Below are 23,574 nucleotides of genomic sequence, written 5' to 3'. Positions count from 1 at the left end.
CATTGGGCAACCCCACATGCAGCCACACTCCTGTAACCCATCAGGCAATGCTCCAACGATGTCACCCCCAAGATCCTCTCCCAGCAGCTCAGATGGCTCCATACCAAGAGCAGCCCTGGTGCAGTTATTATCCCCATACCTCACTTGGCACAGACGTATCCAGAGGTACAGAGATGTAAGAAAATAAGAAGCCATCCTAACCAAAGAAATACAAGAGGCAGCTCTTCGCATTGATGTTAGCTCCCCTTGGTTGCTACTTCTTGCTGTGTGCACAACATGGTAGGTGATATGCAATGAGATAAAGGCATTAACACTGAACAGAGAACCTCGCAGAAGCATTTACTCTGTATTCTTTCCCCCGTATGCTCTGCTGCTCTTTAAAATGACACAACCCATGTGTGCAATAATTAGCAGAGCTCTGCTGCTACGAGAGCCTCCAGAGGTCAGTCCTGTAGGGAAAAGCACAGGAAAGCAATACCCTAAGTAGTGTGAAACACACATATTTGGGCATTAGCAGCTACAGATGTTATACAGATGCACCATCGTGCAGGGCTGCACCAAGATTCTGGTCCTGCAGGGAGACTGACACAGCCAAAGCCAAAGCCATCCTTACAACGTGTTGGTTGTAAAGCAGAACCCAAACTGGGGCAGACTACCAGGGCTTTGTAATTGGAATGTGCATATAAAGCTGTGCTTCCCTATAGAACCTATTGATATCGCTACCCAAACACATCCCATAAAGGCAGAGCTCAGGCGCAGCCAGCAGTGAGGAAAGCATGGAGGAAACAAGGCCTTACCCTTCACAGATTGAAAATCACAGAGGAAAAAGCCAAAGTTTAACTTCCAAAGGCAGCTGGCAAGGAACGACAGACTGTTATCTCACTCATCTTGTTAAACCACGCTTCTCTTGTGCATAAATACTGAGGCTTGCATTAATTTTTGTGTGGTAACCCAGCACTGCATTACAGCTTTACCCATTACAGACCATCTCTGGTGCTCTCTCATCTTTTTCTTCTGTTCTCAAAGCACTGTTCCCTATGCAGGAAGAAAGAGCACGAGAATGGGGATGGTTTATAGGGCATAATGTTTCCAGAGACACATCAGTGTCTACACAGAAAAGCAGACAGAAGAAAACAGTATATTGCAGTAGGCAAACTAACCTTGCAAGGAAAACCAAACCCAAACTTACTGCTCTGTTAAACCTGAGCAGCCATAAATAACCTGAAGGGTGAAGTTTAGCAGCAGCCACGTTGTAAGATGTGATAAAGGAAGAATGAAAGCAACAGGAGGAGTGAGATCTAAGTTAGCAGGGATCAGAAGCTCTAACCTGTTGTTTCTAATGCATAGCTCTTGCTGCAGCTGCTGTGCAAGTTAATTAAGCTGACTTATGGACAGAAGACTCAAAGCACTGCAGTATTTCAGCAGAGAAACACTGATTTTTAGCAGGCATAGCTGAACATCCAGCCTGCAATTGCTGCCTGCAGCTTACAGCACTGAAGTCCCTGCAGGAAAAGACTTTCCTTAATCACAAATACCTCACAGAGCAGCAGATCGTCAGCAGGACTGAGGGAGACAAAGGACATGGGTTTGTTACAATGCCACAGTACCAGGAAAACACTCAGTAGCTTTTAAGAAGCACTTGAAACCAAAGGTTACGTACTGGTTTCATTCCAGCTCTGAGACCAGTGCAGCAGTGATCTGGATACATACAGAACCTTCCTCTTACTCTGCATTGCAGTGCAAGGGGATTCATAAAGGTTCCGAATTTGGTACAGAAGCTCAGAAATGAGTGCAGCACTTCAAAATGCTTTAGAAGCATTTAGCAGAAGTATCTGATTTTAAAAACACTGTGGATGTTTCCAAACTGCAGTAGAGAAAATGAGACTCATTGGCTGCTGATCGGATCTGAAATAAGAATAGAAAGATATTATAGTAAGAAATAACTCACTCTTTGGGCAAAGGAAACAACTCAGGCAGTAGTAGGAGATAAATAAAGAACCAAAGCACAGGCAGTGCCTCACAAACACACCCAGCACCACATCGCGCTGCCTCGCACATAAGCGCTCTATAATCAGACCACGAGCATCACCTGTTGGCGGAGCTTCAAAACTGCAAGCAGTAACCCAGCAGGTAACCCAGCAATTCACCAAGACTAGGAAGCCTACGTGGAAAATAATATCCTCACCTGTTTATTTTTGTTAGTTTTACCACTCGGTAACCTGGTTGGTTGGAATTCAGTGTGAATACAATCGAAGCTTTGCAGAAAGTCACACGTACCAAACACACTCCAGGCTCAAAACGTGTCTGCCTTGACTTCTCTTTTCTCTCTCAGTGTCTCTATCCAGGACGTCCATCGTCAGGGATCCAACAGAGTCCAACTCAGTCTCTCAAGTCAGGTGCCACATGGATTCAAAAGGTGGAGATGTCTCACAGACGGTCTTCCTTGTAGTGCATTGTGTCAGTGAGTTCGACCAGTGTGTCAGTATTCAACTTGGGGTTTTTTTACTCCACAATACAGAAATAGAACTTTACACGTAGCTTCGCATGCCTTATGGCCGCTCGCCCTACTATAGGACAGTGCAATAAATACAAATATCTGCACACTAGAAAAAGATCCAACTGCCATGATCTACACCTTGTTCATGAATACAAACCTAGTCAACAATATGACAAATTCAGCAGAAAAAGTGGCAATGGCAGTAATAGTCTACTACAAAAACAAGGCTAGAAGCAAAGTGTTGTCAAGCTACAGAAAGTTTGCTACCTCCCAGTATGTGACGTAGGGCCCAATCCTGCCAAGTGACCAGAAGACTGCATCAGAACATGCTTTTCCCCCATTTAACAATGAATACTTATACAATTTATTTGGTTTTGATAACTGTTTATAAATAGCACACTATCATGACTATTCAACTATACAGCAACATGACATTTATAGCCTAATCCTGAATACAAAGTCCAAAGAACATGACTATGAAGGACAGAGAGCAAACGTTGTCAACTAAAAGCAGTTCCACTTCAGAAGTTTGTTTTATTGAGTATTTTTTTACACAAACGTTTGAAACCTAAGGAACAGGATTTCCTCTTCCCTCTGTTCCAGCAGTAATCTACCCACACATCACCCTTATAAATTAGTGATGGATTTTAACAGGTAAGCCCCTCAGGGCTATATATTTATATATTTTATATATATGCACATTTACTTTGAATTCTATGTAAAAGTTGAAAAAAAAAACAAAAACAAGTGTTGGAAAGAAAACCTCAGAATATATCACAGCTCTTTCAGCAAAAAAAATACAAATTAGTTTTATAACCACTATTCAATTTATCAAACTCTTCTTTTTTTTTTTCTGTTTAATTATGTACACATTACAGGAAATAAAACTTCTTCCACAAACATTCTCTAAGGTGACGGATACTGATAGATGATAGCAGGAGGAATATTAAACAAATGGGGGGGGGGGGGGGCATCCGTTTCTGCTTTTAAAAAGTAAAAAGTCACCATATAATTGAGTACAAAAACCTGCATTGAATGACAACTGCTGGTGTAGTAACTTGATCAGGTATGGAGACCAAGAGTACAGTAAAGCCCTATGGTAATAATATTTCTGTAGCGTTTTCCACTCGGTATGTGTATACTAAATGTTGGCAAAGTTTCTGTAGCATTAGCTTATACAAACATAGGAGTCCTCAGTCTGCTGCATAAAATGGAACAGGTGTGTTTTAATTCTCCTGAAATGCACCTGAATTGCAGAGTGTCACTTACAAACCGCATCATAACGAAGCTTCTCTTCAGAAAAATATCTGTTTGGCATCTCCAGGACTCTGTTCCATCGGACAATAGGGGCATTTTAATCTGGGGACAAAAACAACACGTTAGGATGGCAGTAATGCAGGCAGAAGCCTGCTGAAACACAGCTAAGCACAAAGCTTCTTCCTCCACCAGACTGGCAAGGACAGCCCTTCCTCCTTTCCCCCAGCAGCACACAACAACAATACCTGAAGGCTCTGCTAAAAGTTACCTTTCACAGAGAGAAACTTTATCCCATTTTTTTCCCCCCTTTAATCATGTTTTCTCACCTTTTACCCACTCACCTCTGAATTATTAAATACCAGGAAATTATTCTTCATGGCTAATCTATTATTTAAGCTTTGGGGTTAGTTAGTTTGTTGCATTGTAGCCGTTTTAAGCAGGCTGGTGGCTTTCAGTGTGATTTCATTAACATCCAGTCAGTTTTGCTCTCCTGTGCCCAAAATGCTGTCATTTCTCAATCCACACAGATCAGCACCTGCAGGCTATGGCTAAATAGGTCAGCCTGGCCTCCCTGCTGAGGTGTCCACCAGCACAACTCCATCTGCTCACTGTATTTCTTCTAGCACTGATGCATCTTTCCCCTATCTCTAAGTTTGCATCTTTCATTCCCCAAAGTCAATTTTGTCAGAGCTGTTCTGGCAGTAAAGCTGATGAATAAAAGCATCAGGAATGAGTGACCAGGGACAGGAATAACATAGCAGTAAGCTTACTGGCTTAAAATGGATAAAGTTACCCAAAAAGTATACCCTCCCCCTTTTTGTTTTGTTTTGTGTTTTTAAACAGAGCAAAGAATGCAAACATTACTCAGTGTTTTCAATCCCAGGATCACTTATTTTCAAGCTGGATGTCACAAAACAACCAAGAGCTCTAAAAAAGCCAACAGCCTTCATAGAAGCTTCATACATTCAACATGTTACCTTCTTCCTGATCGTGCTACCAAGGCACGATCATTCAACTACCCACTCAATTACTAAGCCAAAACCCCAGAGGTTTACTTCCCCTGCCTACTTTAAAGGGGGTTTCCACCATTCCTAGCCTTGCTCCCAGTGAAAAACCAGGTGTGCAGAAATATCTCTTTGAATTTTGTGACAACATGATGGTATTTACAGCTTGGAACATTACTCCTTTGTCTACATTCCTTCACGTAAACCCTTTCAACAACATCAGAAGGTTTCTTATGCTATCCTCCAGCACATCAGCTCAGCCATCTGACTTCAAAGTCATACTCCAAGACTTACAAGCTTCCACCAGTTATGGAATTGTGGAGCCAGCTTTCCTCAAATGCCATATTCTAGTTTTAAGATTCATCATTCTCTATACTTTGCTTGGAATGCAAAAAAAAAACGGTACTTACTTGCTGCCATTAAACATTTTATTCAAAGCATCTCTTGATATAATATGACCACAGACTAATTTCATAGGTGGATTATTATCTGTTGTTTGCTGACGGAGAATGGGACAGGCAAATATTGAATGGTACCAGCACTTTTTACCAAGATCCACTTCAATCTGTAAAAGAAATGAAGATAATTTTATCTTGGGAAGCAACATTTCCAGACAATCATTCCTTTATGTCACAAAATTCCTTAAGTAAGAACTGTAACTCAGCACTGAAGGCAGCAAAGTCCATCAAGTTGATGCTTCACAACTTGAGGACTGAAAACTGCAGGGCTCGAATGTGCACACTTGAGAGTTCCACTCTCACTGTTATAAAAGAAACAGCTGAGAGAAAACTTGACACACACACTGAAGCTACATATGAATCTCTTCTAGGTTAAGACAGTGAGGCTAACTCAGACCATGCCCAGTTTGCATTAAACAGGATTTATGAGGAGCAGGTCATTGGAGAGCTGCGTGAACCCAGTAAAATCTGTAAAGGGAAAACAGGATTTTGTAACAACTGAACTTCATTTTAACTCAGTTGTGCTGAAAGCATAACGCACTGGATCCCAGTATATTCCCAGACACAGACATAGTACTATATCTTTTACCTCCTATCTGCCTGATCAAGTGTCAATGCAAAGCAGCCTACAAACAGACCTCAAGCCTAGCTGGAGGAAGTTCATGTTCCTCAGTGAGATTCAAACTTTATCAGCCACAGAACAGGAAGAGGACTCAGCTGTCCATGCTTATGTTTTATGCAAGTCCTGTACGTGGGTGCTGCTGAAGGCAGTGCCTTGTCTGTGGCAGCCTGCACAGCTGGTCATACCAGTGGGGCCCTTGTACAAGTAAGTATGGGTGGGTGGTGACTCACTCTCAGCTTTGCTATGGGTTGAACCTACAAACAGAAAAGCAGCAGCCAAGTCTACCAGCCAGCAGGGATGTGGCTCTGGGCAACCTGATCTGGTGGCTGGTAACCCTGCACATAGCAGGGGGCGGGGTGAAACTGGATGATCATTGTGGTTCTTTTCAACCCAGGCCATTCTATGATTCTATGATCAGCCCAAGCAGAGATCCTGAGGTCTCTGTATAGGAAATCTCAGACCCTGGAGCTGCTGGAGCTGGCAGTTATGTATGATATCCCTTACCATTCAGCACACAAGCAGCCTGAAATCTGCATTTCCCCATTAGAGATCTGTCTGCCCCATGACAGCTCAGCATTAACTCACCGGTAGTTCATCCTTCTGGTTCCAAACACCTGTGCACTGCCTTTGTTCAATAACTGCCTTGATATTAATTAGAGCTGGTAATGCTACACAACCTGCTGAAAAACTGCAGGAAAAAAAAAATAAAAAAGAAACATTAACATAAGGTGAGTTTTAGCAAATAACTATTTCTTGTATTTCTGTTTTAAAAGCTTTTAGATACAACAGTGTTATACTACTTCATTCAATTTGTGTCCATGCTTCCAAGTAAAGAAAGAAAACAGATGTAGGAAAATACTGGCAAGCAAGAGAAGGAAGGAGAGCACAACGTGTAGTGACTGGAACAGGAGCAGCAGTATACAGCTGTACCATGGCAGAGCCTTAACATTCTGCCTGCTCTGAGTTACCCGTTTCCAGAACTTCCCACATTATTTTAGGGAAATACTTCAAAGCGTTAACAATGGTTTCTGACAATTTAACAGACATTTTGATGGACAATAAGTCTAATGACAGTGCTATGGGCCTGGAAATCAGCAGCAACAGAAACAGGATTTATCAGCCTGCCCTGCTTCTCCGGCAAATCATTTTGTTATCTGTGCATGGTTTATTATCATGACCTTCCCCTCCTCTGCTCCTCCAGATACTTATCCTTAAGGTTTCTACAGCAATACTGTGGCTAGGTTTCTTGTGAGGGATGTGCCTGAAGCCTACCAGCCTGCTGCCCATTATTATAAAGAAAAATGAAATGAAGCACCTCTCCTAATGACTGGCCTTTTCATTCCTCACACTTGGTTTTTGTTGGTGTCAGCACTGAGCACAACCTGTGTTAACTCTTTGGGAAGTTAATACAGGTGGTATCATAAAAGCAAAACTGCTTTAAGTGTTCTGTACATCTCTAGATGAGTCCTATGGGCGTCTTAACAATTCAAGTAAACAGTAAATATGAATAACAATCTGGCATCTCGTTGTCCTTCAAGACCGTGAACACTAACTTTCCCTATTGACTCCACACAGTAATTCAGACCAGGAGACCAGAATCAGACACATATGGAAGAAAGCAATCAGCCTTTAAAAGAAAACAACAGCAGGTGACTGCTATCAGCGTGCTGAAAAGCCGTCCATCTGATAACAGGGATTTCACTTGAAGCTAGTTTAATTTTTAAAGGATTTGCAGCACCAAAGGTCACTACAGTTTCAAACAGCCTTGCTTATGACAGGAATATCAACATCACTTGTGCAGTAAGCACGTTGCAGCGCAATCAAATTCATATCGGGCTCAAACCAAGTGACCAATGGATCCCAACAAGGGATTTTTCCACTGCATTGAAAATCTCAGACACTTGCACTGAAAGCTGCAGCATTACAGTGTCAGTGCGAGGAAAGCACCAAGGGTGGTTATTCATTTCACTGCAACAGGAACAAGATGAGAACTAACAACCAAAGTTATAGAAATTCATAACTTTGGCTATCTATAAAATCCTCCAACTCATGTGGAAGCACCCCCTTTGTTGTAGCTTATGACAGAGGTTTGAAACAGGAGAAGCAGAAGGTATGACAACTTTAAACAGAGCTCTAAAGGAGAATAATAAAACACAAACAGTAGTTGAAAAACAGACCCAAGAAGAGCTAAGGAAGCTTCTGCTGAGTACTGAAACTAGCCCAGCAAGATGCATGCATGTAATTCATTTTCCATTAAATGCTTGAAACAGAAATCAGAACATCAGGCAATTGGCAGCCAAAGGTTAAATAGCAGCTGATCTGTATTATCTTCTGAAAAGCCAGGAGATTAAACTGCTTTTTCTTAACATTTCCAGCAGCCTACGATCGATTTGCATTTTGTCGGATTAGCCTCTTAGGCTTCAAAGTGCCTTTTTTCTTTCGAAATGAGGGCCAAGAAAGAGTTTGGAAATTTGAGCAAGCTAAAATCACAACTTGATTCAAACACTCCTGTAAGGAGAAGACAGGTGAAAAAATGTGTGTATTAAAAAGAGATGATCAAGTGCTGACAATGTGGCTGGAGCTTTAGTGCTTTGTAGGGACACAGCAGGAAGGGTTCCCACACATTTGTTGTGGAAATAAAGGGCTGATGGCCATCCTCATCCTTCCCTCTAAGCTACAGAAGCCAAGGTCCATCCATGAATGCTTCCTTTTGATGCTTCCTCTCCAGCTGAGAAAGTCCAGTGCACCAGAATCTCTCATCATTTACATCTTTGCAAGTCTCACTGGAGCTAAATGTAACCACACTCTTTACTTCACACAAGCTAAATAAGACTATTTGTCAGCATTTACTCTGTCCTCAATTAGAAACAGAAACCAAAACTCTACGTACTAGGTCTTAGAAGCAAGCATAAAGCAGCATACCTAACACTGAGCGGTGATTCAACTGAGAGACCCAGAAGAGCACAGGCATCTCTTGTGAAGATGTCACAGATGTCCGCCCACTGATTTGCATCTAATAGATGAACGTACGGTGAGTTCTCTATGCCTTGCCTCAGGTACACCAGGCTGCCCATCAAAACCTGAATATCTGTGAGGGATTAGGAACAGTTAGTTAGTTTATGCTATGAACAAAAGCTGGTGTCTTCACTTTTAGATTGTATGAAGGAAACAAGCAGAAGTGGAAGATATTGGAACATGATTTGTATATAACTTCCACATGCCACTTCCAAGTGCCTTGGTCACAATGAGGGAAATAAAACCTTACCTTTCTGATGGTTTAGGGCAAATGGCTGGAAGTTCTTCGCGTACTGAAGTGCTTCTCTTTGATTTGCTGTTCCTCCCATCAATAAACTAATGAAATATAACCTGTGTAGTTTGAACTCCAGCGAACTATTCTGTGCCATAAGCATTTCTCTGTTGGATACCGCCCACCTGGAAGAAACGAGGAGGTACAAAAGGACACGGAACAGGAGTAATTAGATGTCAGCCCACACGATATCAAATTATTACAATTATCAAGCATCTATTTCAAGATGACTGTTCCTTGAACTTAGCCTACATGGAGCACAGAAAAAGAGTTAAGATCTTTTACAAGTAAGAGTCATGGTGCACACACAATATATGTACAACATGCTTCCAGTGCTGCATAGGTTAGCCTCTGCCTTCTAACACAGCAACTGGAACGCAAAACTGATTTAGACATAATAGAAGGTAGAAACATAGGAATGAATTTCAGCTATTTGAATTAATAGCACTGAACCTTAACAATTACAGTCTTCTGCTGCATGCTATACAGCTTTGACCAACACTGTCAACAACATGTTTTTCAGCTTCCTCATTCCCCAAACATCATCTGCTGAGCCACCGTGTTTATGTGTACGTTGCCCTGGAGAGGGGAAGTTCATCTATGGAATCATCAAAGAACAAGTCCATGCACTGCAGGTACAAGGGGAAGAGAAATCAGTCTGGATACAATACTTGGCTCTGCTGAAAACCTGATCTGTGTTATTTTCAACTGGTTGCAATAGAGACTGTTTTTCCAAACTAGCTTTCAGGCAATCTTTCTGGGCTTTTTTGTACTCTGAGTGGCAGCACTGATTTGGATGAGAAGAAAGCAAATACAGAAGCAAGGCCTGAGGTGTTTGGACTAGCGTGTTCCATTCCCATTCAAAGGATTTGCAATAGAAAAAGAAAAAGCAGAAAATGATGGTTAAAACATTTAACTCACATGCTCCCCACCACAGTTTAACATCGTCAGTAATCACAACACCTGTCTTCCTAACGCCTATCAAAATGATGCTCAGAGCACTTTCAATTCTGTGACTCAAATCTACCTGAAATTTTTGAAGTACATTGCACACTATACAAACCACAGCTCTCCTCTAGATCCTATGTGGAATTTAGTTGGGATGAATCTCACAAAGCCTGACAAAGATTAAATAAGCTTAATCCACGTCCCAAAGGTCACAATGAATACCAAGACCTCTCTGCTTTACAGACACAGAGGCAGAGAGTTTTTGCCCTGAAAAGTCACACTATAAGCAGAAACGAGGCAGGGTGGGGGAGGGAAGCCAGCATACAAACTGAACTAACAATACACTCCATTCTTCATCTAATTCAGCTGTCTAGGGAATAAGGCTTCCTTTGAAGAAGGACCATTCCTTCTCCTTTGTTTGAAAAATATTTAACACATTGCAGGAATGAAAAGCCATGGCTAAGTTGCAACGAATAAGACACAGGGCCTGGGTAATCTGAGCTAAAATGAACACAGTGAGTTGAGGTATATAGACACACAAGCAATAATTTACTGCTCCTCAGAGAGAGAGCATCCTTTACTTGAGTTTTGAATATCGGAGCACCCTGCATGTATCGTAGATGACAATGACCTCTGAACTGACACACACCTGAGCTGGTATTAAGATCTGGAATGAAACACATTTTCAATGTTTTGTTCCATGCCTTTCACATTTAAAAGGTTGCTAAAAAGCTATTCTTGCTTTTGAGTAAGCTTACCAAAGCCACAAAAATAGGCTGAGGGTTGGTTTGCTACTTTGTTGTTTTTAAAATAAAAGCTGTTCTGATTTGTACCAAATAGATATGTACCCACTCCTGGAAACTATAAGACAGTAGTTCATGAGATATTCCATCATCTTTCCCTTACAGAAGCATCCTACGTGTCTAATGGTTGTGAAGTCTATTAAGGTGATGAAAACATCTTAGTCTAAGGCTGATCGATAACATCTCAGCCACTCTCAGACTTCAGGTAATGCTGAATGCTCAGACAGAACCTGCAACTCTTGGACTCACCGAGCTGTTCTGCTCAGATCACACTTTCAGCCCACATTTCCCCTTGTAGCCCACACACCAGAAACACTTCCTGGCCACCAGGGCCATATCTCTGTCCCAACACTAATGACCACCTACCTGGCAGCAGTAGCCCTTACAGGTCATAGCTATTCTTTCACTCCCTCTTCCCAGCCTTTATCTACACTAAACAGGGAACTGTCTTGAGGAAAAAGCGATACAGTTGATCCTAAATCTAAGTTTTGCTCACCACCGGGGCTCAGTGAAGCAAAGAAGACTTGGTGATACCCAACACCTTTATTAAGTCCTATTATCCTCAACAGCTAGACCTTTGTGCATAACATTCTATAGTGTTTCACTGTAAGTACAGTAAAGAACCATCATGACAGATCCCTGGTTAAGTTTCCTCCCCAAACCTTCAATTAACTCTTAATCCTTTGTGGTTGGACTTAATAATCTTTAAGGTCTTTTCCAACCTGGGCAATTCTATGATTCTATTACTCTTAAGAAAGAGACCCTTAGTTAAGCATTGACCACTGGGAGGAACAACAAGGGAACAACTGGGAAACGTTTGCTCAATAATGGGATGTCACAAAGAACAAATGAGGACACACCAAAACAAAGATTAAATATTTAAAGTGAAAAACTATGGATTTAATAAAAGAATTTTTAAAAAAGAGGAAAAAAAAGAGCAGACTCACTCTAACGCAGGTCTCAGAACTCTAACTTTTAATGCTTCCAATATTCGATTTAATTCCACAAATGGTTCTTTCTGACTCTGATCTATTGATAGACCAGATTCCTGAAAAACAAAGGCACGCTTCAGGTTAAAGCCTAAAAAAGACACAATTAAACTACTGTTTTCCTGACAGTTTCAATATTCACCTGGAAAATTAACATTCAGATAAGGATGCTACCACAAAGCACAACGCTCCACATTCAATACCATTCAACATCCACACTTATCATTACCTGACACAGCTCCTCGGCCACATCCAACATCCCCTGCCGGAAGAAGTGCTCCACCATCACCTCGTTGAGGATCCGCTGGCTGTCAGCCTGCCAGCACCCATCTATCCCCACGCTGCTGATGTCAGAGTCGAAGTTCTGAAAGGTACAAATTAACATTTAATAGGTTGGAACAAAGAGCCCCGTGTAATTTTGCTCGCATTACGCAGGACACCTATGTCTCCACTCCGGTGCTTTCTGCCTATTACTCAGTTTGCCCTTAATTACCTCCTGTTCAAAGTGAAATGTATCTGTCAGCTGCTTCATTATCTCCTGTGTACAGAAGACATCCTTTGGCTTGCTCATCTCACGTCTCAATATTATCCACTGTAAGGAACTACACTGACAAATTACAAGTTAGCTAGCAAATGAGAAATGGAGTTAACTAATAAAGACTGCAATGGGTTTCTGCAGAAAGTATCTGCAGAAAAGAGTTTTCCATACATGAAAACTGAAGAGCATAAAGAACAGAAGACAAAAATCGCCCACGTCAAAATCAGAATAGCATTATCAATGCATCACTGTCACTACAGGGCACCAAATTAGAAGTAAAAGTTTTAACTCGACAATTTTTGACATAATTGGGGGGGGGCAGACAATGCTGGAAAAGGAAAATGTCACTTCTCCCCAGGCTCCCAATGACTATGAAATCCACATCTCTGCAGATCTCGATATACCGGCACCTGAACTTTGAAGATCTGAGAGTGTTTTTGCAGATCTAACCCCAGTGATCCCACTGCTGCGTATTTTTAAGTCAGTGGCCTCCGGACATGTTCCAGGAATAAGTAGAAATGTTGTCACGGTGATTCTTTAGTAACACTTGGCACTGTGCCTCTTGGCAACAGGAGAGCAACGCTTACTCCAACCCAGAATATAAAACATGATTTTAACTGCTAACACGTTCAGTGCTCTGGGCAAGCAAGATAATTTGAATAAATACCCACACCCATTGCCCAAAATAAACTTTTTGCAAGAGAAACAGAGCCTGGCAGACAGTGCATTGCCTGATTGCCTGGTAACTACTGCTGCCTTCTAGGAAGTAACTTCAGAAACCAGAAGCTCGGTGAAATTAGCAATGCTTCAGCTTTGGTTCTGTGATGATGGCTCTCTATCAGCCAGCTAACACTGGAGCAGCAGGTTAGCCTAAACCCAGCCTGGTAAGGGCTGCTGGTACAGAGTTGGGTAACCAGCTTCTGAGCAAATGGGAGTCGGCAGCACTGGTTTGCATCAGATCAGCACTTTGTATTCCAGTGCTGCAATACCTCTGACCTTCAGAAAGAGCCCAACAAGTCAGATGATGTTTTGTGACAACACACACCAGGCAACAGACATTTGCAGAGCAATGCTGTCAAGTGCAGTCAGAAGCCTCCGATTAACCTGTTCTAGAAGTGAGATCAAGTTTGAAGGAGATTCTTAAAAAATAAACAACAAAAAAAACCACAGTAGAGAGCGACGTTCCCCTGAGGTCCACGCAAAGAAATATGCAGAGGGAAGGCACAGCAGTTCTGCACTCTGCTGAGCCCTCCCCACCATTCAGGGAACACGGCTGGGTGACAACAACACCCCCAGAGCTCCATATCTGAGCTCCCCCAGACCTAACCCAGCCACTCAACCTCCAGACCGAAGGGCTCACTTTGAATCACACATCTCCCCCACGATACCCACATGGCTATGCCTGCTGCCTTGTAATAGGTAGCAAATACCTACGCACCCTTCAGCTGCAGCCTCCAGGGCTGAAACTGCTCCGATGCTGCTCTGCAACATCATGAGAAAGGAGCAGCGTCCTCAGCCTCACACATGCAGCTTCAAAGCCACCACTCCCTTCATAAACCTTCAGTAAAACACTCACCTCAGGCTAGCAAATTCTCTTCCATCTTTTGGAGATGGTGGGGCAAGACAAGCATCTAAATCACTGTCACTGAGACAAGTCTCAGAGCTAACACTTCCAGACTGGTGTCTCGACTTCTATGTTCCCTGCTGTGCTGCTTATCTTCAAACTTTGTATTGAAAAACATAAGAATTTTGAAGATTAAATAACACTGTTCTCATCTGTGCCAATCCTTTGAAGCCTTTACAGTTCAATACCATTGCTGATTCTGGTACTGCTTTCCAGACAGCCCTAGCAGGTAACAAATCCATAGAGAAGATATTAAACAAATAACAGAGGTAGCACTGAGAACATATAAGCTCTTTTTTTCATTACTTTGGTTTCTGGGATAGAAAAGAAGATTCATTATCAATTAAGTTATTCTTTGTTCTGTTTCAACTTCTAGCACACACACACATATGTATTTTATTCTGAGACAAACCTACGAGATTCGAGAAACTTCTCAAAACCCCACTGCAAATTTGATTTCTTTTTAATCCCATCAACGATGGTAACAGTGACTCACACCAACCTAGAAGTGCTGTAGCTTCATGTCATATAATACAATCCAGGGACCTCAAGAAATGATTTTTTTCCTCCCCCTCACCTGTTCTCTGATGAAGCCATGTTTGATCAGGCTCTCATTTCAATTAGTTTTCTTTGAAGAAAAAAAAAACAAACCCCAAAACGAATGATTTCTGGGGTCTTTATGATATGTGGGATCCTACAGTTCTGCTTCCAGTGGGTCCTGAACAGTTTCAAGAACCAACAGTGCACAATTGAGCAAGTGACTGTCACATGTCAGAACAAATGACTGCTTGCCTTTCGCTTACTTATTTCATAGCTGTCATGCCAGCATTATACGCTCGTGACTACGTATCTCATAGCTTTGTTTTCTAAATGCCAACAGTGTGCCAACCGATGGCATGGGGAATTTCACAGCGTTTCAGAAGTTAAATTACATTTAACTTCCTTACATTACAGACCCCAAAATGTTTATTTTACACTTTCAATGTTAAGCTTAGAAGTGTGTCAGTTCTTATTACAGAGCAGCAGCCACTCTTTAAGGAGCCTAACTAACAAGCCTAAGGGAAAAGTGTAGAGTATAACGTGCTAAATTTACCGATAATACAAATACACTACTGATAATTGCTGAAATATGAGGACTCAAGGCACTCATATGACGAACCATTTCAACCAACACAACCTTCCCTATTAATAACATGATAAGAAGAAGGATGATGACTAAGGACAGTTGTATTCACCAGCTTTCCAGCATAGTTTACTTTGGGCATTCCTTCCTTCTTCTGAGTTCTGACCCTAAACACAAACACAACGCACTTGATAGAAGTTCTCTGTTCAGTTCGTTGGTTCACAAGATCATGCTCAACTTGCAAAGACATCTAAAGCTTTCTTAAACAAAGGCATTTAACTACTGCTCACATGGTTACTAGAGGGAAACATTTATTTGCCCCATTTAGTTGTCTCATCCATGCTTGGGGATGAACTCATTGCAGACAAATGACATACACAGGGAGCAATGAGTAAACTACCTGCTAACACCATGCTGAACAACATGGAGGTGGATGAACACTGGAAGTGAAGCAGATGCAACTGGATGCAAACATTCCTTTCCAAAGAAGACAACGCTCTTCAGAAGGAAGGGGCACATATGCACGTAATCCATTAGATCCCATCCAAGTTAGTAAGTAATGACTAAACCAACTTAAAAGCAGACCAGACTAAAACTGACATAGATGTACCCCCCCACACCCATCAACAATGTGGGGAAAAAAATTAAACTTTTTGGCACAAAACGAAAATGTAGCAAATTCTTTCAGTAGGATTGTTGATTCTATGTGTAACAACAGCTGTCATTTGGACGTGTCACATTAAATTGGTACCAGCATCAGCATGTCTCCCAACCTCAAAGCAGGCAATAAAATCATGAGTTATATTTATCCGTGCCTGAGCAAACACAGCTACAACCACCACAACTGGTGTTCCAGAGATGTTAATCCAGCCATAAAATAAATGAGAAAATGCTGGGTGAGGATTTAGACACAGCAAACGGAACTCAGATCTCCTGAATCAAAGCAGAGGCTGCTTCTTTAAATTCAGACAAGCATTTCATTTCTGAAGCAGTAATATTTTGTCCAGAATGTGTCAAGAATCAATTTGCAACATCAATTACAGTTAATTACTGCTATTAGTTTCAGCTTAAGTATATTATAGGGAAGCAATGTGGAGAAGGCAATTTCAATAGTTTTTGAGCACGTTTTCCAGCAGCATGGAGAAAATGCACTGAACATACATGGAAAGTTCCCTTCAGGTGTTACTGTCCAGGGTTTAAACTTTGCACTTTCATTTGACAAACATGCTGGGATTTCAGGATATACCTTCAAGTAGCAGTGAGAAGTGATAAATCCAAACTACCTGCATGCTGAACAGCTCCTATCTAAGGAGATAATCCTCACTGGTGCCCAGTAACGTGTCCTCAGCTCCCAGCAGGACAGGGGACACGTGCAGTTTCCACTGGAAGCCTTTTGTTGAAAACATTATAGACGTGTAGCAAGAGCGAGAATCCAGGGGAACAAGCAGGTCACACAGTGCAAGTTGAGCTCTGTATGGAACAGCCCTCTGAAACAGCTTTTCTGACCCCTTACAGGCACACAGTAGATCACTGCATCCCTTCCTGCTGTTTATAAAACCAAGCACTTCAAATTTAACAAATGCTTTCATTTATAGCCGTTCTTTTTAAAATGAAACCAGTAGACAGAATGCTAAGACAGCAACATCGCTGTCAGAACTATGCACAAGACAAAGCAGCAGCAATTCGAATATCAGACTCAAGTCTCAACTTTATTAAGCTTGTATTCATTGTCTCCGTCAGCCCCTAAGAAATATTGCCACTAATTTCCATGGCAGATTTACACCCTTTATACAAGACCAAGGGCTGCTGTACCTCAGACTATTGAAATGAAAAAGGTACACCCAAATCTGAAAGCTTTTAATACACAGTCCACATGGTAAGGCAGAATAGGAAAGTTTCAAACAGAGGACAAGATTACATAGATTTATTTCAGGCTTCACACCAGTAATAAGGATGGAATTTTACTCTAGTTAATAGGTTTAGATGCAGCAGCAAGGATTAGAAGAGGCAGATGCACCCTTAAGCTTTGGATAACAGTGATGCTTGGATTAAAGCTATTAGTACAAAGTTTGAGCTCTCCATGATGGTCAATCATAAGCAAAACAATCCCAACAGCTGCACAGACATTCTGCCCTACAATGCAGCACTATCCACTTCATCAGCTTGTTGTGTTACTGTTAAATGATGCTTTAATAGCTTACCACTACTAACAAAGTTGAAATGAGATACTCAAATGATGAATTAGTGCCCTGTAATGACACAAGTGTCCAGCTGAAAAGTTGTTTTTAATGAAAGTAGAATAAATTCAACCACAACGTTGTGAAATTAAGCCCTAAGAACCGATGACACATCTGATATATGTAAGGATGTCTGTCTCAAATTCTCTCAGCTTCTAAGCTGCCTTCAAGAACAGAATACTACTTCCTGGTCATTTGCCATGGACAATTAATCAGAACTGAAACACACATCTATAAATAATACTCCTTATCAAGACTATTGTTGAGGCAAACATTTTGCTATGCAGATATAATACTTTCTGTTACCAGGTCTAGCAGGACCTCCATGCCACGTTCTCTTGTTAATGACAGATTCGAGCTGCTCCAAAATGAAGCACTCTGTATAGGAGTTCTGAAGTGCTGCTGCACACCCCATGCTCTTACGTCTACCTCCAACCCTACACTGCTGCAGCTGAAAGGAAGACTAAAGATGAACTGATCACAGTTCTGTGAGAGAGTATCTGTGATCACGGAATACATGCAGTAACACCATCAAGCCACAGTACACATACCTTATCAATGGCTTTTCCAACTCGGGATACACTGCTGTGAATGTCTTTGTGATCAGAGGCCAGTTTTTGAACTGTGTCCTTTATTCTTTTACAACACTGCGTCATAACAAGTGAAATTGTCCCTGACAAGTCTCCATCTTGATCTAAACGCAAAAGAGAGGAAAATTACCAACTCTGTTAGAAAGAAACAACTTAAATGACTCAACATGCAACATCATATAAAGACAAGAGGTATTAAAAGAAAGAAATATGATTAGGAAGCATTGGTGAAGCTTAAATTAAGTAAAACACACAGGACACGGCTCAGCCCACGAGGAAACCAGTGTGGTACAGAAATAACACTTGGTAAGTGCAGCACTTTAAAAAGTAACATAAATATCTTGTGCATCCAACTTGAGTTCAGCAGATTAATAAACAGGTCTCCAAGAAACACCCCCAAACACACATAACAGGAAACTGCCTCTAAACTGCTACAGGATCAGTTCCCTTCTAAACCTCTCCCTGAAGACACATCGGAGCACTGTGTTTAAAGTCAACAATGTGACAGCAAAGTTTGAATTGATGAGGTCCCAATTCACTCACCCTCAAACCACCTCCTTACTCCATAAGGTGTCAGCCTGCATTTGAGCTGTGCAAAACGTTTGCATCCTGAGCAGTGGGAACAGCCCCAAATAGTGCCATCAGTCTCAGCCTCTCCTTGAGGGATGCAAAATAACCCATAAAGGCCCTGAGTGTAGACATCAGGGTTCTAAGAAAGAGTGGATGGTCAGGTAGGATTTATCTCTAGCAGTACAACGTTAAGCTCACCCAACAGTGCAGTGCTGTATGACCGGGGCTGGGGGCAATATAAATATGCAATGCTCACAACCCCCTTACCATCTCCTCTCATCTAATTCACATCCCTCCTGCCACAACCAACAATAGCGTTAAAAGCATCCTTCTGTGCTTTACTGCTTTTGGTTTCTAACTTGCCAGCCTTACCTCTGCAGGTCTCTCCTCTCTCCAACTTCATTCTACTTGAAGATGGATCCTTTTAGGCACACACACTCAGCACTTCAGCTCTACTGAACGCTACTTTAAATAGACCAGACCAGAAATGCTTTCTAACATCCCAGATCCAAACAATTCACGTGGAAAATAAAAACCCAAACCATTTCTCTGAAGATTTTAAAAAGCAAATCACTTCTTTCATCAAGTTTGTTCCCTTCTCATTCTGTACTTCAGCAGGTTTCTGGTTCGAGTGACACCTTAAGAGATCAGTTCCAATGCTGGCAAGCTGAGAACAATAGAAACAAACAGTAACTATTACAATGCACGCTTAACAATGTGCCTTGGAGAGGGCAAAGGAAACCCAGCTCACAAAGAACCATTCAGCAGCCCTTACTCTTAACGCCTTCTCTTATGCATCCCAACTTTCAACTCTGCTATTGGCATCAACAGCAGAAACAAGCTTATGTTGTTACATACTACAATTGATCACCCCTAGGTAAGTAAATAACTCCACACCCCCCATGCACCAAGTTTCTTTCTCTGGTTCCATGAAGACAATGTTAAGCTCTGACAGAGCTCTTCGTTTTTCCTATTGAGGATGGAAACAGTCCCTTGAGTGGACAGTCACCAATTTGGCTCAACACATCTCTTACCTTCAATAATAACCATTAGTTCTGTTACTGTTTACTTCTTGTGACAGGCATTTTAAACTTACATAAAGGATTAAGTAACTTTCTGGTGCCTTCTCCCAGGAAGTTGGATTATACCACAACCGAAACATAAGTGCTCGTTCCCCAAATCTGCCTCCCCCAACAAACAGAGAAGATCAAACACATTAATAGCCTTTTTTTTTCCTAGAAAAGCCATTAAGCTAAAAGCCAAACAACTTATACACACACTACCTTTCTACCCCAAGCAAATAAGTGGATTATTGTCCCCTAACAGCAGAAACGCCATCAAATGTATATGAGGAAAAGATTTCTCCCCCTACACACATCTCTTTCTGCTTTAATTAAGCTCATGATTATTTGCAATAAATCAGCAGAAGAGAGCCTGCAGACAGACCCCCCCACCACCAGCATTCAGTGCTCACAGAACCAGACGGACTGACAGCTTCACTACACAGGGTGTACAGAGCTGCAATTTAAAAGGAGATACTTCAGCAATCACAGAATGACCCGGGTTGGAAGGGACCTCAAGGATCATGTAGTTCCAACCCCCCTGCCTGGCAGGGCCACCAAACACACACCTTTACTAGATCAGGTTGCCCAGGGCCCCGTCCAACCTGGTCTTGAACACCTCCAAGGACGGGGCATCCACAACCTCCCTGGGCAGCCTGTTCCAAGGCCTAACCACTCTCCTAGGGATACACTGCTGTCTGAAGAATCAGACACCAGGCACTGAGCAGAGCTCAAAGCCAAGTTCAGTCAGCCAGGCACTGAGCAGACATTGCTTCCACCATCCAAGAAGAATAAGCAATCCTGCCTTGGCTGCTCTAGGAGATGAGATGTATTAAAGGGAAAGAAAAGCAAACTTGGTCTTCCTATCCACATGGCTCAACACGGGGCTGCTCAGCGCTTGGGCTTTAACATGAAAAACAGCTCAAGAAATATTAAGAGTAGGAAAAAAGAGCACAAGATTGAAGCTGCTTTGGCCTCTAAACTCTCAGGCTGTTTTCTCTCCACCCATTTCCTTTTGATAGACACTGCCTTTCCATATGTCTTTGCTTCCATATTTCGTCCCACAGCATCAACTTCTTTCTATTACTTTTGGATCTGTCTTGTCATTTTGTTTCTATTTATTTTCCCTTTTAAACTACACATGCAGTGGGATATTTCTGCAGTTCACACCCCCAAATTACAGAGCTCCACATTAAGATACCCGGCTGCTTATATGTCCATCAATTCTCAAAAACAATTCAGGTCACAGCACATAAAGCTGCAAGCAAACAGTCTTACTAGAAACATACATGAAACCTATAAAAGCTGCCTACCCACAGGCATCAGAATTGAATAGAGCCCTGAGATATTTGAGCACGCACTGCCAACACAACATTAGTTTCATTCTCGAGTGCTGACTAAAAGAAAATTCAGTGTGGGACGCACTGTGCTGGGACAGCATCACCAGTTGGTCAGTAAATGCTGAGAACACATCTAAGGTTTTATAATACCAGCCCAAAACACTTGCAAGTGGAGCCTGGAGGGAGCACGCTGGAGTTTCACTTTACTACAACAAAAGTAAGAGCTCTGGATGTGGAAATGAATCATAGAATAGTTGAAAAGTACCTCACAGATCATTCAGTTTCAACCCCCATGCCATAGGCAGGGTCGCCAACCACCAGACCAGGCTGCCCAGAGCCACATCCAGCCTGGAATAGGATGCTGACAAAAACCTTTACAGCCCCACAGATTCCCACAAGTATCAACACAATCCTAAGGGTCGCACCACAAAGTTTCCCAAACAAGGTCAGCATCTGTTTATGAGGATAAGCATTAAGGACTGTCAGTAAAACATACAAGCTCAAAGTCTTTTCAAAGCCACTGAGCGCATTGACTGAGATGCGCTTCCAAAATAACACCAAAAAAGACAGGCCATGACTTCATCCCAAACAATTGCCTCAGAACCGCATTTCCATATTTGCTCTCTATGCAAACTGCTCTGTACACGCAGCAATTCCCACACACTTCTGTTTATGGTCCTGGAAGTAAATGCTAAGTAAGAACTGCACCTGTATTTGTAACAAATCCACAGTAAATATAATTTACTGCGAACCAAACCAAAGAAAGCAGGGAAATAACACTCTGCTGTCAAGTTTAGGCAGAGGAACCGGGGCAGCTCCCACTCCTAATCCCTGAGCCACCACTCACTTCCTGCAGGGCGCTGGGTGAAGTCGCTTCATCCTCCTCATCACCCCTCCCACAACCATCATCATAAACACGGCGCTGATTTTGCAAGCCGAGTGTCTCATGTTTACAGCGCGCTTCGGAGACTTGAGCCTGCCCACACCAGCTGCAAAACAGAAACTCACGAGGCCGGGTTTGCTTCCAGCTGAAGGAGCTGCCACAACGAAAGTAAACAAGTGACAAAAGCATTAAGAAATAAAGAGAAAACAAAGAGGAAGACGAAACGAACAGTGGGCTCGGTGCTTTATTACGAGCCTGTTCTTTATCTCCTGGTAGTCCTGCAGGGATGAGAGCCCTGGGTCACACAGCGCTGAGGGCACAGGGCTGTGTGTGGGCCTGGCTTCCACATTGATGGGTTTAAAGACCTTCTGTTTTGCCCTGACGGATGGGGAAGGAGGGATGGGGACGGACGGCGATAGGGAAGCAAAGCGGGGTTGGGGGGGATGAAGGAGGGGAAGGAGAGGAGGGAGAGGAAGGGGAGGAAGGGGAGGAAGGGGAGGAAGGGGAGGAAGGGGAGGAAGGGGAGGAAGGGGAGGAAGGGGAGGAAGGGGAGGAAGGGGAGGAAGGGGAGGAAGGGGAGGAAGGGGAGGAAGGGGAGGAAGGGGAGGAAGGGGAGGAAGGGGGGGTTCCTCACGTACTCTCGGTCTGGAGGATCTCCCTCCTCAGCCCTCCCGCGTACTGGATGAGCTCCTCCAGGCTCCGCTCGCAGAGCTGCCCGTAGCCCGAGAACTTCTGCAGCACCTTCTCCAGCTCCCTCTCCACCGTCACGCACTGGTCCATAGCGGCCGGCACGGGGCCGCCTTCTTCTTCTTCGTCTCCCCCCACCCCCGTGCTCCGCGGCCTGGCCCGGCCGCCCTCCGTCAGCCCCGGCCCGGCGTCCAACTTCCCGTTGGTTCTCCCCCAGCTGTGCTCAGGCAGCGCTGCGGGCAGCCGGGGACCTTCGGGGACAGAGGGAGGGGCGGCGATTATTGCTCAGGCAGCGCGGCGGGCAGCCCTGACCTACCGGCTTGAGGGAGCCGCCATTTTGTTTTGATGCTCTCACAGAGCGTCTCGTTGGTTTATTTCATTAACATCACATAAGTAACATTTCATAACACACAGAAATATTTGTTGAGACCCCCTTGGTCTCATTCTCTCAGGAATCCAAGTGAAATATCCTGTCAATATGGTGTAGCGGCAGATCCATACTTTGTGTTTCCATTTAAAGGTGGAATTTATACCCCTATTTCTCATTAAACTGTTTTATTTGCTCAGTGAGCATAGAACTGTCTGTCCGACGACTGTTTAATATCGTTAATCACTTTGAGTTAACCCCGAGGTCTTTAAAATGTCAGTGCGTGTCTTCACCCCAATAAATTTTTAATTCACTGCTGTGATATTCAGATTTTCCAGCTAATTATAACTCTCTGGGTGACACGTCAAAGATGTTCTGAGTTACAACTAGAAACCAACAAATGCCAGCCGTATCTAGAAAATATCATAGAATCGCGGAATTATCAAGGTTGGAAAAGACCTAGAAGATCATCTAGTCCAACCATCAGCAATACTTCCCAGTTAAATCATATCCCTCAACACCACATCCAGACGTTTCTTGAACACTCCCATGGTCGGTGACTCCACCACCTCCCTGGGTGCATTCCAATGCCTCACTACCCTTTCTGAGAAGTAATACTTCCTAGGAAAGGGTAGTCAGGTACTGGAATGCACACATGAAATATCACAT

The 23,574-nt window shown here is 42.8% G+C and overlaps 1 protein-coding gene across 4 annotated transcripts; it reads right to left on the bottom strand.

The window, feature by feature from the left end:
• Window positions 1–2,166: 2,166 nt before the first annotated feature.
• On the bottom strand, window positions 2,167–22,759 carry RMND5A (required for meiotic nuclear division 5 homolog A). Of its 4 annotated transcripts, none has more exons than XM_015862854.2 (9): window positions 22,490–22,759; window positions 17,959–18,101; window positions 12,115–12,249; window positions 11,844–11,944; window positions 9,104–9,270; window positions 8,761–8,926; window positions 6,424–6,526; window positions 5,169–5,323; window positions 2,167–3,856 (listed from the first exon to the last, which is right to left on the bottom strand). In XM_015862854.2, exons 1-9 carry the CDS (start codon window positions 22,629–22,631, stop codon window positions 3,793–3,795), a joined length of 1,176 nt encoding a protein of 391 aa, XP_015718340.1. In that variant the 5' UTR covers window positions 22,632–22,759; the 3' UTR covers window positions 2,167–3,792. The 4 variants fall into 4 exon arrangements, with proteins under 4 accessions (XP_015718340.1, XP_015718341.1, XP_085403649.1 ...); XM_015862855.3 differs by lacking the exon at window positions 22,490–22,759 and adding an exon at window positions 18,940–19,229; XM_085547523.1 differs by lacking the exon at window positions 17,959–18,101.
• Between the last annotated feature and the right edge of the window lie 815 nt (window positions 22,760–23,574).

The sequence above is a fragment of the Coturnix japonica genome, chromosome 4 (assembly GCF_054131305.1).
Source record: "Coturnix japonica strain WE chromosome 4, WE-NBRP24, whole genome shotgun sequence".
Classification (NCBI taxonomy): Eukaryota; Metazoa; Chordata; class Aves; order Galliformes; family Phasianidae; genus Coturnix; species Coturnix japonica.
Note: the sequence above shows the minus strand (reverse complement) of the source record. Positions and strands in the feature narration are given on the sequence as shown.